The sequence below is a fragment of the Ciconia boyciana genome, chromosome 2 (assembly GCF_034638445.1).
Source record: "Ciconia boyciana chromosome 2, ASM3463844v1, whole genome shotgun sequence".
NCBI classification, from domain to species: Eukaryota; Metazoa; Chordata; class Aves; order Ciconiiformes; family Ciconiidae; genus Ciconia; species Ciconia boyciana.
Window position 1 is genome coordinate 69,092,928 of NC_132935.1, and position 14,586 is coordinate 69,107,513.

General features: G+C 36.7%; 1 protein-coding gene across 7 annotated transcripts in view; it reads left to right on the forward strand.

Moving 5' to 3' along the window:
- The window catches only part of ANKS6 (ankyrin repeat and sterile alpha motif domain containing 6), a 47,058-nt gene that overhangs the window by 16,257 nt on the left and 16,215 nt on the right, over nt 1-14,586 (forward strand). For all 7 annotated transcript variants that reach the window (XR_012040986.1, XR_012040983.1, XR_012040984.1 and 4 more), the window contains exons 5-11: nt 680-786; nt 2,252-2,400; nt 8,187-8,397; nt 9,005-9,054; nt 10,093-10,296; nt 12,134-12,299; nt 13,001-13,170. Coding sequence is in view for 3 of the 7 variants with exons in the window: in XM_072852940.1 (XP_072709041.1) it covers nt 680-786; nt 2,252-2,400; nt 8,187-8,397; nt 9,005-9,054; nt 10,093-10,296; nt 12,134-12,299; nt 13,001-13,170 (1,057 nt within the window). In the remaining 4 variants the exon portion in view is untranslated. The remainder of the gene's footprint in view (nt 1-679; nt 787-2,251; nt 2,401-8,186; nt 8,398-9,004; nt 9,055-10,092; nt 10,297-12,133; nt 12,300-13,000; nt 13,171-14,586) is intronic.

Sequence of the window (14,586 nt, forward strand, 5' to 3'; positions counted from 1 at the left end):
ATGGGAATGGGGTGGTGAGTTCCTTTTATGCAACTAGCTTTTATGAGCTTTTGTTGGAAGGTGTTTGTGTTGGTTATAATTTAATGCTGATTGTTTTTTCATTTTAAACACCTCAAGGAAGTGATAATGTGCCTTCTCAATTATATAATTTATATCTCTAATTAAGTGCAGCACTATTTGGAGTTTATAAATTGTCTTCAGTCAATTTGGCTTTTCTGTATGCAATTTATTGCCTGTTCTGAATATGGAGCTGTGTTTGAAGTATTAGTGATGGCGTATGATGACTACTGGACTCACCTTTGTCTTTACATCTGCTTTTTTGCCGTAGGCATTAATGGCCTTTCATTGGGAAGGTGTTTGGCAACAAATTCCAGAGTCAGTTCCAAAGGGTCAGCTTAAGAAACTGACTATTCAAATTAGGTTTTTTAGGCTGACTTTCTGCAGGTTGATTAGTGTAATTCATAGTGAGTAAACAGTGACTGACAAAGGAATCATGGGAGCTTCTGAATAGCTTGTGAACAAATTTTAGATTTGTTTAGCTATAGAAAAGGTAAAACTCTGATCTGTAATTGAGGAGCAATGGTATAAAAGGATAAAATGGAGCGTTAGGGTTTTCTGGTTTTTTGTTTGTGTTTTTTTTTTTTTAACATGAGCAATGCCTTTTTTTATTCCCTTAAAGAAACAAAGACGTTGTAAAGTATTTGTTAAATCAAGGAGCTGACGTCAATCTTCGTGCAAAAAATGGATACACAGCTTTTGACTTGATAATGCTGCTCAATGATCCAGGTATGTAATTTCAAAGAGCACTGAGGAAATGTACAACATAAACAGATAAATATCCCTTCCAATCTAGAAAATACATTAAAGTTGCTAGGAAGTATCCTCTGAGGTCTGGGCTGAACTGGACCAAGAAAGGATACTGCCTGAAAATGGTGGGTTTTGAGTGAATTGGTTAGGTGAGTGTATACATTTATGGGATAACAGATTTTGTGCATTCCTCTTGCCTTTGTTTTTGAAGATGCTCCGAAATGTGTTGTTTGTGTCACCAGATCCAATTCAGCGGCATTTGACTGCGGTGACCCAGGTATTCTGTAGTGTCGTTAGCACAGAGCTATGAACTGGAGCTAGCAATTTCCACACAGTAAACAGCAGTAAAGGGACAGGACAAAGGGAGTGCAATCAGAATAAAACTAGTGAACTCCTGGCTGAACCTCCCACTAGGTCCGTAAAGGCTGAGAATAAATCACATTTAAGGGTTCAGGTTGTTTTTATGGGAGTGGTTTAGAAAAAGGCAGCATGTGTTGGGGAGACTTCAAAGAAACACATTTAGTTTTTGTTGTAGTTTGTTTAGCCTATATAATTTGTTATTATTAACCTTGCCTGGTACCTGAATTGCTTTATCTGAAGCCAAAAAACGCTACTGCTGATGGAATTAATGTTTGTTTTCTCTATATTTACTCATTATAGTGTTTTTGGTCACTAGCAGATACCTTTCCTTTGTCAAAAGTAGATCCCTAATAGTATGAAATTTTAGAAAATAAATACAGTGAATTATTTTATAACTAACTTCTTGTAGGACAGATTAGTTTTTCTTGTTATCTCTCTCTCTCTCTCTCTCCCCCTCTGTCAGTTCTGTCTGCCCTTCTGAAAATCTTTCCTGACTTCTGTATAAAATACAGATTTACAGAGTATTTTTTACTTTCCTGTCCTCATCTCATACTCATTCTTTTTTCTTCCTCTTCCTTTCTTTTTTCCTTACTTTTTTTGTCCACCTTTTTTCTTACCATGTCTTTTCAGTCCCTGCATTGTCCAGGCTGAACATCTCCTTTCTCTTTGGGATTTAATTTCAAGCTTCTCTTCTGCAACCTACGCTTGAAGAAAGAATATTCATTTTTCTCTACTCTCTTCTGTGTCAGGTGAGAAAAGGGAGCATCACAATATCGTTCTTAATTTCTACAAAGTGCGAGAGGAGGCAGTTCACTTGGTCACACATTACTGATTCCGACTGAATAGCATGCTTATTTATATTGATAAATACCTTTAGAGAGGTGATGGTAAGAATGCAGCCCCCCGTGTGGGGAGAAGGTGTGGGAAACCTAGGTCAAGAAATAAGGTTTTGGGGATTCATCTGCTTTGTGTTTGAGAGGTAGATCAATTACTACTTATATGGGATTTATATGGAAAGTATCAGTGTATCATCATAATTTGGGAAAGCAAAACAGACTAAACATTATCTTAATTTTTCTTTTAGACACAGAGCTTGTACGGTTACTGGCATCAGCATGCATGCAAGTAGACAAAGACAGGAATAAACAGAACAACAGATCATCTTTGCCTTGTTCCAGAAGTAGGCAATCCTTAAATGTCCCAATGTTGCCAGATGACAAAGGAGGTCTAAAGGTAAATATATTCACTTTTAATAAATAACCAATGCATTGTTTCCTGTAATGTATGAAGCAGAGAAAGTCATTGCTGAGAAGTACTTCAGATCTATTATGTAACTGGGTTTTTTGGGGGGTGTGTGTTCTGAATCCCTCATTCACAGCGCTTCCTGGTTTTATGAAGTGTAGCATGCGTTCAGCTTTCTTTTTGTCAGATGGCAAGGCAAGGGGAAGACTTTTAAGGAAGAGTTTGCATCAAAGCATTTCAGTGCCTAGAAATAGATCTCATAATTAAGTAGTGGAAGGTACTATGTTCATAAGTTTGGAACTGAATTTCCATTATTATCTTAATTTTAAATCTGCCTTTAAAATCCAAATGTACTCCAGTTTTAGTAGACTGTTTTTTAATACTAATTGCTTTTTTTTTTTTCTTTTTTTGAATTTGGAGTGGATGTGTTACGGGGATTTGGCTAGTATTTCCTAACATAATGAGAAACTGTGTATTTATGTGTTTGTTCTATGTAGGAATTGCAGCAGTAGTTCTTTTATTTTATTTTTATGGTATTTAGTAGACTCTAGAAGACAGAAGGATGATGTAGGAAGGAAACTGAAGCTCTGGTAATGTACTTGAAAATACTCCTGGGACTCTGCGCGGGACAGCCCAAGAGACTGAGAGACTGTATCTCTTGTCTGCCTCTAGGACAGAGGGTAGAATTCATTTAAACCATACATGGAAACAGGCTATTGAAATGAAGAGTGGAAGAGTGTATAGTTCGGGCTTACATGTCCTCTGGCATGCTGTATTCTTAACTTGAAATTGGTGGTAGTCCAGTAGGAAACAACATAGAGTCAGAACAAGTGCATGCCACTTAAACAAAGATATTGTGATTTCCTTTGTCTGTTTGTGAAAGAGAAGGAAAAAGTATTAGTTTATTTTGTTGTTGTTGCTGTTGTTTATTTAGGGGAATAATTTTCAGTTATGGTGTACCTCAGAATTTCCTTGAGCCCATGATCTCGCATTTTTAATATATATATTATCAGGGTCTTGGAAACACACATGGTAATTTCCAGGCTATTGTTGACATGACTTTTAAAGACCATTTAAAGTTCTACTTTAGCTCAAATGTGTTTTGCAGTTTTAACTATGAAGCAACAAGTGGTTATTTTCATATTATTATTCTATTGTTCAATATGATACAACTTCAGTATCAATTTAGATGGACCTATTTAAGAATGCAGTTACTTAGATGGGAGATTGTCAGAACAGCTTTTGGCTTTATGGAATACAGATCAACAACAGGTTGGATTGCAACTCTTGCAGTGTTATGACGCAAAGGCTTGAATTAGGGTCATAAAAGATTATGAAGTGAAATAAAAAAAATATAAGATTTGTCAATGATAAAGATGTACACATGTGTACTGACAGAAATTTAATATTTTGATGTGTGGAATGTTTAAGTATTTGGTCTGAAAACTACAAAATATTACAGTGTTTACAAGTTAAGTCTTAATCAAGCACTTTTGCAGCAGAAATTGTATTCTGTATAGTTCTCTGATATATATAACCTCAAAGCCAATATAGCCCCCTCTTCCACCACTGCTCAATGCTTTATTAACCATTCTGTCTGACCACAAGTACGTTACGTATCTTACTCTCCTTACAAATGTTCAGAGAGGGTAAAAATGACATTTTCAGATTGGCTGGGGGGGGGGGTCATCAAACTCATCTCTCTTTGGACCAGCATGTGAAGCGAGTGCTGAAGTGAGGGACCTCTCCTGGGTTTTATAGCAACAGTGCATGGAAGCACTGGACAACTGCTCTGTGCTGAGCCAGGACAGTAAACCAAAGATATTTATGGTGACTCAGCCAGTACCTAAATTTTCTGTCTGGATCAGTGCAAATGACAGAATGTGGGGTCTACAGAATCATGGAAATGTAAAAATGAGAGGGAAGCTGAGAGGCCCACCTGCCTTTATGTAAGGAGACAGAATGAACATGCCAAGAACATCCTTGACGGAAGTTTCTGTTCTCTCTTCCTTCACTGCGGTGAAGAAGGTCCCTTGGTCTCATGGTCTCCGTCAGCACCCAGTTCCACTGCTTGTTGCTTCTTGCAGTCAGAATTTTTCCCCCCGATATAATCTATATCTCTCTTGCTGCGTGTTGATCGATTCTTGTTCAGTGGCCACCTTCATTTTTATAATAACTATATAAATACGTAAAGAATTATCATGTTCTCTTCAATCTTTTTTTTTTCCTAGACTGAACAAAAATAATTAATTCAGATTTCCTTGTTTGCCGGTTATGTTTCCTAAACTTCTTACTATGTCTAATTTGTCTGTATCTGTCAACGTGAGGGATCCAAAACGAGTCCTGAGAATCCAAGTAGGGTCTCAGTATCACATGGTGGTGTACAAAAACTACTTGCACAGTTGTGTGTTTCATGCTGTTATCAGTGAAATTTGCCTTTTTTGCAGCAGTAAGTCACTGTGCATCTACACTTTGTGGTATGTTACGACTCTGATTTTTTTCTTTAGTACAGCTGCTTTGCTACTTACTTCCTTTTATGTATTTGTACACTTGATTTCTGCTTCTTACATGTCAGCTTGACCCCTGCTGAATAATGTCAATTTGTCAGTGTTTAAATTCAGAGTATCTAAGGTGCTCACGAAACTGTCCAGATAGATGTCTTCCATAGACTGTGCAAAATATGTTATGTTTCATTGTTGCTGTTGTTAATGAACATTTCCAAACTCCTGTTTCACTCCACGAAGTATGTCCTCCCAATTTGAGATCAAATTGTTGGTAATTTGTCTCTTAGTATGTTTTTTGGCTATGGTGCTTTCCCTATATTAATTTTGCTTGAACCATATTTTCCTCAGTCATTCGATGAATGTTGCATGGAATAGCGATAAAAGCTTTATTAAAGTCAAGCTATGTTACAGCTTTTCCTCCCTTCTGCCCACTTGACCAGTTATGCTGTCAGAGAGAGCAATTGATTTGGTGGGATTTATTCCCAACAAACCCATGCCAGCTGTCTCTTATGAGCTGTGATAACGTACAAAGTTTTTTCAATGATGTCCTTTCAAGTTAAGCTTTTTGATCAGTAAATTCTCAGATTTTCCTCTTTGGGGTAGAGGTGATTATGTATTTGCCTTTGGCCTGATTTCTGTAACTTTTTCCATCCTCTTAACTTATCTTTAAGATAATCAATATTTGTTCAGAGATCGTGTTGTCTATAATTAGGGTAATTATAATCAGTCTTGTCTGGTTTTAATTTGTGTAAGCTCATTTAAATATTCTTACCCTGTTAAGCAAATGCACATCTATGTTCCTACCTTCTTCCTGTTAATGGTATTCATACTAAAATATCTGATCGCAACTAGGCTGCTTTTGAAGTTTAAAAAAAAAACAAACCCTTTTCAGTGTCTCCTGTTTGATCACTTTTATCATTAACTAGTAGACTTTTGTGTGTGTTTCTTTTATTTGTAATTTATGCATAATACAGGCCCGTGTTCCTTTACCTACTGATTACGTATTGGATAACCATTATCTCATTCTTTACCCCTTTCATACAGGAACTGTTAACTGCTTTGTTTCTCACATTTTGTGGACTTGAAAACAAAGTTGTGCCTTTTCCATACGCAGAAAGTTTATTTCCTCTCTTTTCTTCCTGCCTGTGCTTCTTCAGCAACTTATACTCCCAATGTCAGTATTAGAGCAGTGTGAATTATCACATTCAGTTTCTTTTTTAGATTAAAGTTGTTTGAGGGCAGAGATTTCCAGTTCTTCCCCTTATTATTTCATTCCTAATATTGTTACAAAAGTCTAAGGTATTTCTCAAGTGGCAACACCATTTTTCTGTTCTTTGATACTATTGCCTTCTCCCACTGCTACTAGATTTCAGCCTTTTGACAGACATTATTTTTAACCATAAATGCATTTTTGTTACTTGGCTACTTCAGCCTAGTTTAAAGCCCTTTATTCCAGCTTCTGTAGACGTGTGATGTGGTAGGGTATATGGAGAGGCCACAATCTTCTGCAGCAGCAGACTGGAAACTCCAGAGCTCAGACCACCATACTTTGAACACTAGAGGACACGATGAACCTCTCCACTATCATTCCTTTCTTGCTGGAGAGCAGTAGTTTTTTATATGGTAACATAGTGGCTGTACTTAATCCATTTCGGGTTAGTTTGTGGTGCAAGCATATGTTAACAAAGCAGAAGCACTGTGAAGAAGAGTGCCAAAGATGCTAGGAACTTAGAAGTGATCTTTGTTACAGAGGCAAGCTAGCTTCAGTGAACAAAAACAAACCACATTGTGCAAGCAGTCTCTTTTGTAAGCTCATTGTACTCTGTGTTAAAACTAGATGGATTTTTTTGCCCTTTCAATTCCTTTTGGAAGGTGAATAAATGCTGACCCGTGTGGGTTTTACTGCTTTCTCAGAACTATTTGTCTCTCTTGCCTTTTTCCGTCAGGTCTTTGTTGCTGAAAGTAATGTAAATCTTTATTAGTTATGTCTCCAAAGAGATACAAAGGTCTGAGAACTCTATCCATTACTAATGCTCTATGCAGATTTAAAATCTTTTTACTGATCATCTGCTAGAAGGATTGATTTACAGGGAATAAGTTTACAGTTTATATTACTTCTACTGTATGACAGTTGGGAAGACATATATCAGTAAGCAGCTGAAAAATGTTAAATGCAAAAGAGAGAGGGGAATATATATGATGAGAAGGAATGGCTGAGAATAAAGAGTGAACTAGGAAAGTGTGTTATCTGGATTGGATATCATGTAGAGCTGCCTTGATGAAGTATCATCACTTTTACATGACTTCATTTTTTTTTTTTTTTTAAGTATTACAGAAAGGGAAGAAGAAGTTTTACTAAGAAATAATCAGAAGATATTTATTATCTGACTTAATTACCTACAAGCCACATAATCTTTAATACAGATTGCATAGATCTTCTTAATATAGCCTATAGGTCTCGTATAGTCTAGAGAAAAGTCCTGCTAAATACTTGAAGCATCTTGCACTGTCTGCCTGTAAAAATGTGTAAGCCTGTAAATGCTTGGATAAATTTTATTTTGAGCAAAGATGGTCCTTTCGTGTAACAGTTTGCACATATGTGATACCTATATGGATGGAGATTGTAGGTGCAGTAGTCCTAAGGTTTGTGTTGTTTTCACACCTGGTATTTCCTTGCCTTGCTCTTTTTCAGTTTATAGTCTTTCCAGTCTGACAGGGTTTAAGTTATCTGTATAGCAGCACTGTATGGATTGTGGATCTTTAGTTTGACAGGAATATTATCAGAACTCTTCCAGTTTGCCCCTGATTTTGAAAATGTTAAGGAGAAGCTTTTCATGCAGATCGGATAAACTTCTGTGCACACCTCTAAAAAGCAGAAAATGTACATGCCAGTTCATTGATGCCAGAGAGTGTAAGAATGGATGGCGAAATTGGAAGTTAATGGGAAGATTAAATATTTGCAATGTAGCTGTAAAAATTTCCTATTCAAATTGCCCTAATGCTTTTATCTACCTTGTCTTTCCAGATAGCGTGGAAAAATATTGTAAGGCATTTGCCAGATGAAAAATAAGGAAAGAGATTAATCTTATGCATACAAATTATGGTGAAGGATTCTGTTGATAATTGCAAACCACTTTAACATTGCTTTTGTAGTTTATCTCAAAAACTTCTTGACAGATGTATCACTGCTGTAAGGATTACTTAATTGTACATTTCTTTTTCTTTTTTTTCTTTTCGTTGGAACTGAATTGTTGTGTCTTGTTATCAATCTAGTCCTGGTGGAGCAGGATGTCCAATCGATTCCGCAAGCTGAAGTTTACTCAGACATTGCGCCATGGATTTTCTTCCAATCCGTTTGTGCCCTTTCCTGATGAGCCTGAACCATCATTAAATTCTACCATAAAAGCAGTTTCACAGGGTGATACGGACACCTCTGGAAACCTTGATGCTGCTACAGCTCGGATCACAAATAACAAAGCTAGTGGTAAAGCCAGAGTTGTCTTGCGGGAAGTGAGGTCTCATGGGGTAGTCAAGATGATACTTTTTCTAATTTATTGATTTAGTTTTTATTTAGCTTAATACAACTGAAAAGACCTGTAATATATTTGTAGTATATAGAAAGAGAGATGTTTGTACTCCTGACTGTTTGTCATGCTGAATGCTGAGTGCAGCATCATTTAAGCAGGAAAATGCTAATATAGCCATGTTACTGTTGTGTAGCAAGCACCATGACATATGACAGTAGAGACAGGTCACTCAAAAGTTGTTAGTCTCTTTGATAAACTAAATTATGTAATGAAAATCAAGTTATTTAAACAAATAAATAATTCTGAGAAGAGAGATTGGAAAAGCCCAAATCATAAAGCACATCTACTGAAATTGTACAGCTCTCCATGCAAAATTCTCACAGTTTGTGATGTGAAATAAGACTATTGGCTTAACTTTAATTTAGGTACATGACAGTGTCACTGGAAATCTTGGTTCTGTGCTTACTGAGGGTAAAGCTGTTGAATGTTTGAAAACAATAAGCTGTCCTTGAGAGCAAAAGTAGGAGCCTGTAAACAATAAAACATCATGTATATATTTTTCAGGTGTAAACATTGCAAAAGGAGGAAAGGATGATGAATTATTGACAACCATGGTATGTTGCAGTGTTCTTGGTTTGTTCAGTCCAATTCAGGAGGTCATGCAGGTCCCATCATTTTTTTTTTTTTTTTTTTTTTTTTTTTTTACCTCCTATCCGAGTCACCATTAGAAATAGAGCTATCGTTTGTTTAAAGTCACTAGACAGGAACTGGCAGTCTGTGATACATCAGTAGTTCTTAGACTAGGAAGTACTACAAATAGTATGGTATGGAAGCTGTTCACAAGTTCTGATTTTTTTCAAGAGTTAGCCATACCTTTGTATGATCAGCAATGAATTAGTAAAATAGATGGAACAGCTGATTAGTTGCTGACAAGCAGTATGCTGTGAGGAAGACATGGGTGGAACACGTTACAATGTGAAAGTGAGAAACTACTAGTAGAGGCAACCATGAAATATTTAGTTCAGGATGTTTATTTGTATTATTCTATTTCTTCTTCTGTTATTCTGTAGCTTTAAATTCCCTTACAGCTTACTCCTTGGAGATGTCATTAAATTTGGCTGGTTATCCTTTATGTTCTTTTTTAAGAAGATTGAGTAACTTTTGATGTGACTGACTGACAGAACTCCAGGGAGCCAAATCTGCTGGAGTTTTTTCTCATTTCAGAGAACACATAGAGCAGGAAAACAGGCAGTTGTTCACTGTTTCCAGGTGTCCTTTCTGGGAATACAGAGAGGACTGCCGTGTTATTTCTTTGGAAATTAATTGTTAACATTCCTGTTAAAATCAATTTGAAGCAAGATTCAGCCCAATGAAGGAAGAGACAGTTTCTGCCATTTAATGAACTATATTCATTGTATTAAATGAATGAGCATACTGGTGGGTGCCAGAATGTCCATTGGATTATTTCTTTTATTATGTGTTGTTCATCTTCACAAATACTACTTTTGTGTCTTCTTTCCATTTTATTTTGTTTAAAAGTGCATTTGTCTCCATCTTTTTATTTAACTTACAATTTTGAAACTACATCATCAGTTCCCAGTAATCTTTCTTAAGAAGAGGCTCTTTTCTTTTTCCCTGTTTCCCTCTCTCAGTTGAGAAGTAGCGCTCCATTTACCAGGCTGCCCAGCGATAAACTGAAAGCAGTGATACCGCCTTTCTTACCGCCCTCAAGTTTTGAGCTTTGGAATTCTGACCGAACGCGACTCAGCAAAGATGGCAAAGCTGAACAGATGAGAACTGCCTGGCCACAGAGAGCAATCAAGCATGATTTTAACAGCAGCGGGAACTCTGATATAGTAAGCAAACAAAATGTGTATAAAAATACTGTGTTATGTCAAGGCCATGCTGACTGGTGCGCCACACTGTGTTTCTGATTAGAAATTACTTTAAACCCACTGTCTCAGTGATGGCTTGTCCTTTTAAGCTCTGCTGTTTAGGAAGAATACACATCTCTATGGAAGGAACATAAATGGAACAGAAGTTTGTATGAAATGAAACGAGTTGTTTGCTGTTAACCAGAATAAAGTCGAACCCTAACGAATTTGTTGCAAACTGCTAAAGTGGCTGCTGGTTCCACCTATATATTTTAGTTGCCAAAGTAGGTACAGTCATTGGAGTGTGGAGGAAACTGCTCTGGTTTGGAAGAAGACTAGGGGCAGAAGAAAAGACTGAAAGTTTATCAGTTTTTAGGAGCTGAGGGGGAGGGAAGAAATATCAGTGAGACATAAATATACAGACATAACATTCTGAAAGATTAGTAATAGATAAAATTGTAGCAATTAGTGGTCAAGTGGGCTTGAAGGCATACAGCCTTAAAGTGCAAGTACTGTAAAAAGGGAAAAAGTCTGAATAAATTCTGGTTTTTACAGAAGGAGCTTGCCTGATTCTACAATGTTTTTAGTGAAAACGCAAAACAAAAGGAAAATAGCTCATTTGTCTTGAGACAGGAAGCAAAACAACCTTGACAACCTTTGCGTTCATAGGTAGTAGGAGAAAAAGGAGAAGTGCTTACTCCCCTGATTTTAGAGTCTAATAGCCAAGTGTAGAGAAGAGTTTATTTTACTAGTCCAGAACTGCATTTCATGTCAGTTCTAGAAATGGGACAATGAAGACATTTTAGGAGGAATTTTTTTCTGTCTTCCTTCTTTAAGTGAAAGTTAGCTTAATACCAGTAGAGGTGATTTAGGTGGAATAAGGTGGTGTATTAGAAGGGAATTGATAGATCACAAGAAGGTAAATGTTTATCATCCTAAAAAAGATGATTGTAATAACATAAGTGTATAATTGGTCCCCATATATAAAATGAGGAGCAGGGGAAGTAGGGGAGGACTAGCCATTGATCCTTCTGTGGGGAAAGAAGGACTTTGCTAAGGAAATAGGGAGAAGGAGAGAACCTTCGTAAGTCAGAGTTGGAAAAAGTGATTGAGCAACAGGATAAGAAACATGAAAAAGCTGAGCTGCAAGAGCCATATGTCAGATGGTTGGCAGTGGCCAGTGGTGTAAAAGCAAAAGAATTAAAGGAGGATGTGGATGTGGCTGAGGATTTGGCTAGCGTATAGCTAGATCATTAGTGCCTCAGTTAACAAGAGCCAATAAAATGGTGCAGGTGGATGTTTAGATTGAAGGGGATATGAAAATGCAACTGGAGGAGAGAAAGTTCATGTCACTTGTTGCAGCTTAGTAACAAACAGGGAATCATATGAGATACTTCTCATCTCATATGATGGATGAGAAGTAGGTGGTAGCTGTTTTGTAAGATGGGAGAGACAAAACCAGGATTCTGCAGGAAAGAAGTTTCACATGTGATCATTCCTCCCCCCCCCCCCCGTAATATTGTGTATATCATACAGGTGCATCATATATGCTCATTTTATGTTGGCCAAAGGTAAAGGAGAATTAATGCCTTTATTATGGTGTAATTTCTTTTGTTGAATATATATATTCATTGTATATATATTTATATAAATATATATTCAATATATTTGTATATGTAAAATAAGATTATTTCTGATATCCCTTTTGTTCTTCAGTGGAAGTTTCAGAACTTACAATAAATAAAATAGGAGTTGAAGTTTGATCTTTGTTTTGCTCAAACAAGAAAGATGAAAATTATTTTTCTTTTTTGTTTTCCAGACATCTGTTAGCAAAGGTACTAGACCAGTCAAATTACCAACATTTGCAAGAAGACCTGCATCTCCTTCAAATTCCAACAACTTCAACCATTCTCCCCATTCTTCTGGTGGATCCAATAACATTGCGGGAATTAACAGGCATGGAGGAGAACTGCATAACAGATCAGGTACCATGCTGCTTTTATTTTTAATAAGAAAGTAATTTGTATCTGGTTCAGCTAAAAAATTAGTGCTTGTGATAATGGTAGAAGATACTAAACCTTTTCTGAGGGCTCCTACTGCTGTATAAGCAAAACTTCTATAAATTTGTTGGAACAGGATTGAACTGTGGATACCTACATAAGGGAACAAAAGCCTCACATCTGTTATAGAAGTCTCATAGGTTAGCCCCTGTCTCAGAAAAAGCATGTTGATTTTATTGAGTCCACCCACGATGGATCAGGTGGATGCTTGTTCATTGTAACATACATTTCATAGAGCTGTCTCTTACCCATGTTGCTTGCTTTTTGTTTAAAATAAAAATCAGTTTGCAATTAAAAACAAAGCTGCAAGCATTGTATCTGGCAGCTGTAAAGACAATATGGTGAAGCAGCTCATGAAACCTACATCCAACAGTATGAAAGTCAGCTCTGTGTGTGTATAGACAAGGCTGGCTTCTCTCTTCTCCTGTGGCTGATTTTTGTTCCCTTTCCTGAAAGCTACTGATCTGAACCTTACAGAACAGGTCTGAACCTTACAATTCTCTCTCTTACTTTATCCAGTCAGTTTTTAAAAGAAAGTGGGTGGTGGAGAGAGGTGAATTAAGTATTAATGAATGTTTTAAAATTATGGTTTCCTTGACTCTGTTTTTATTTTATTTTTTTCTTAGGTGGCAGTGCAGATAATGTTTTGTCTCAGATTGCAGCCCAAAGAAGAAAAGCAGCAGGCTTACCCGAACAGAAACCCAGCCAACAGCATAGTCCAGTCCAGTCAACTCCTTCATCCACTCTGTCTGATTTGCAGTGTGCTCAAATTGTTGGCAATGGACATGTTGTAAAGGTACAGAGAAATGTAAATTTTTGTACTTCCAAACTGGCTAATTTTAATAGGTCATGTCTCAGTCATGGATGGTTAATAAGTATAACTGCATGACATTGCACAGCCTAAAATGAAAGAACACCTGCTACAGTAGTGGAAACTTTTCAGCTCCACAAACCTTCCTTTTAATTACCAAGTCTACAAAAGATCAGACCCTAATAATAAAACATGATTTTGGTTTGTTAGTAGTTTCACTCTATTTTAAAAACAGTAAATGTAATACTTGACCTTAGGGTAGATCTGTACTGTTATTTTGGTTTCTCGTTATTTCTTTCTATGGCCCTGATTGTGTCCAGCATTTTATGTTAGTTATTCCTGGGCTTTACTCGGAAGTGGCGTAGCTAGTTTCCTTCCAAAGGCACAACCTGAGTGCAGAACATGAGATAATTTGTACCAGCATCTGCCAACCACAACAATATGTGCATACCTAGTCTGCTCCACAAGGTGTTATTTTTAAATGGTATGAACATTAAGTTGTCATCACCAAAGTCAGGTTTTGCTCCTGAGTGCAAGCCATATTATCTGTGCTGACTTACCTATCAATTTCCTGGAATAGCTTTACCCTCATGACCTGCCCATTTTTGTGCATGTACTTTGAAGTTAACAACTGCTTTGTACTAAATTTTTAAGGATTAAGATTTTAAATCTTCAAAATCTGCAGAGACACAAGTTAGAAAGCAGCATCATAACAGATGTGATACACTATTGTGAAATGTATGGGTTTATTCACACAGGGAAACATTACATTTCAGAGAACAAGAGAAAGAAAGCACATAATTTGGGTTTTATTTCTAATGTCTGGTATTCTGAAAATGTTAGAATACATGACCAAGAGCAAAATTTCTTAACTTTTTGCTTATGTAATCACCAAACAGCTCATTTGTTTTGTTTTGTTTTCCTTGCACCTTTTCATGAGATTCTTATTGAAGTTTTGCCCAAAGAAACAAAAATGGCCAAAGTATAAAATTATTACATTTGCTGTCTCGTTCTGTGATGTCTTATATGGCAACAATAAGCAATATGTATATTTTATCAGTAAATATCAATGATAAATGAAGTTACAAAGCTGTTCAGTGATTTAATTGAAATTTCTGGAGGACAAAAATCAGAAAAAGAAAAGTGTGCAACTACCAATGCCAAAACAGTTTCCATGAATAGTCACTTTATCTCTGATCTATCAGTCCTGATTCTGAACGGACTACTGGTTGCTTTTCAAAGATGAGATTGGGAGCTAAAATTTATAACTCTGCTGGACCCCCAAAAGCTATCAACTCATACTGATTCTTTGGCACATGATAATCTTTCCTCCCTTTCTATCCCACGTAACTGCTCCCCAGGTTATAAATGATCTGTCTCTTTCTTTCCTGTAGACAAAGC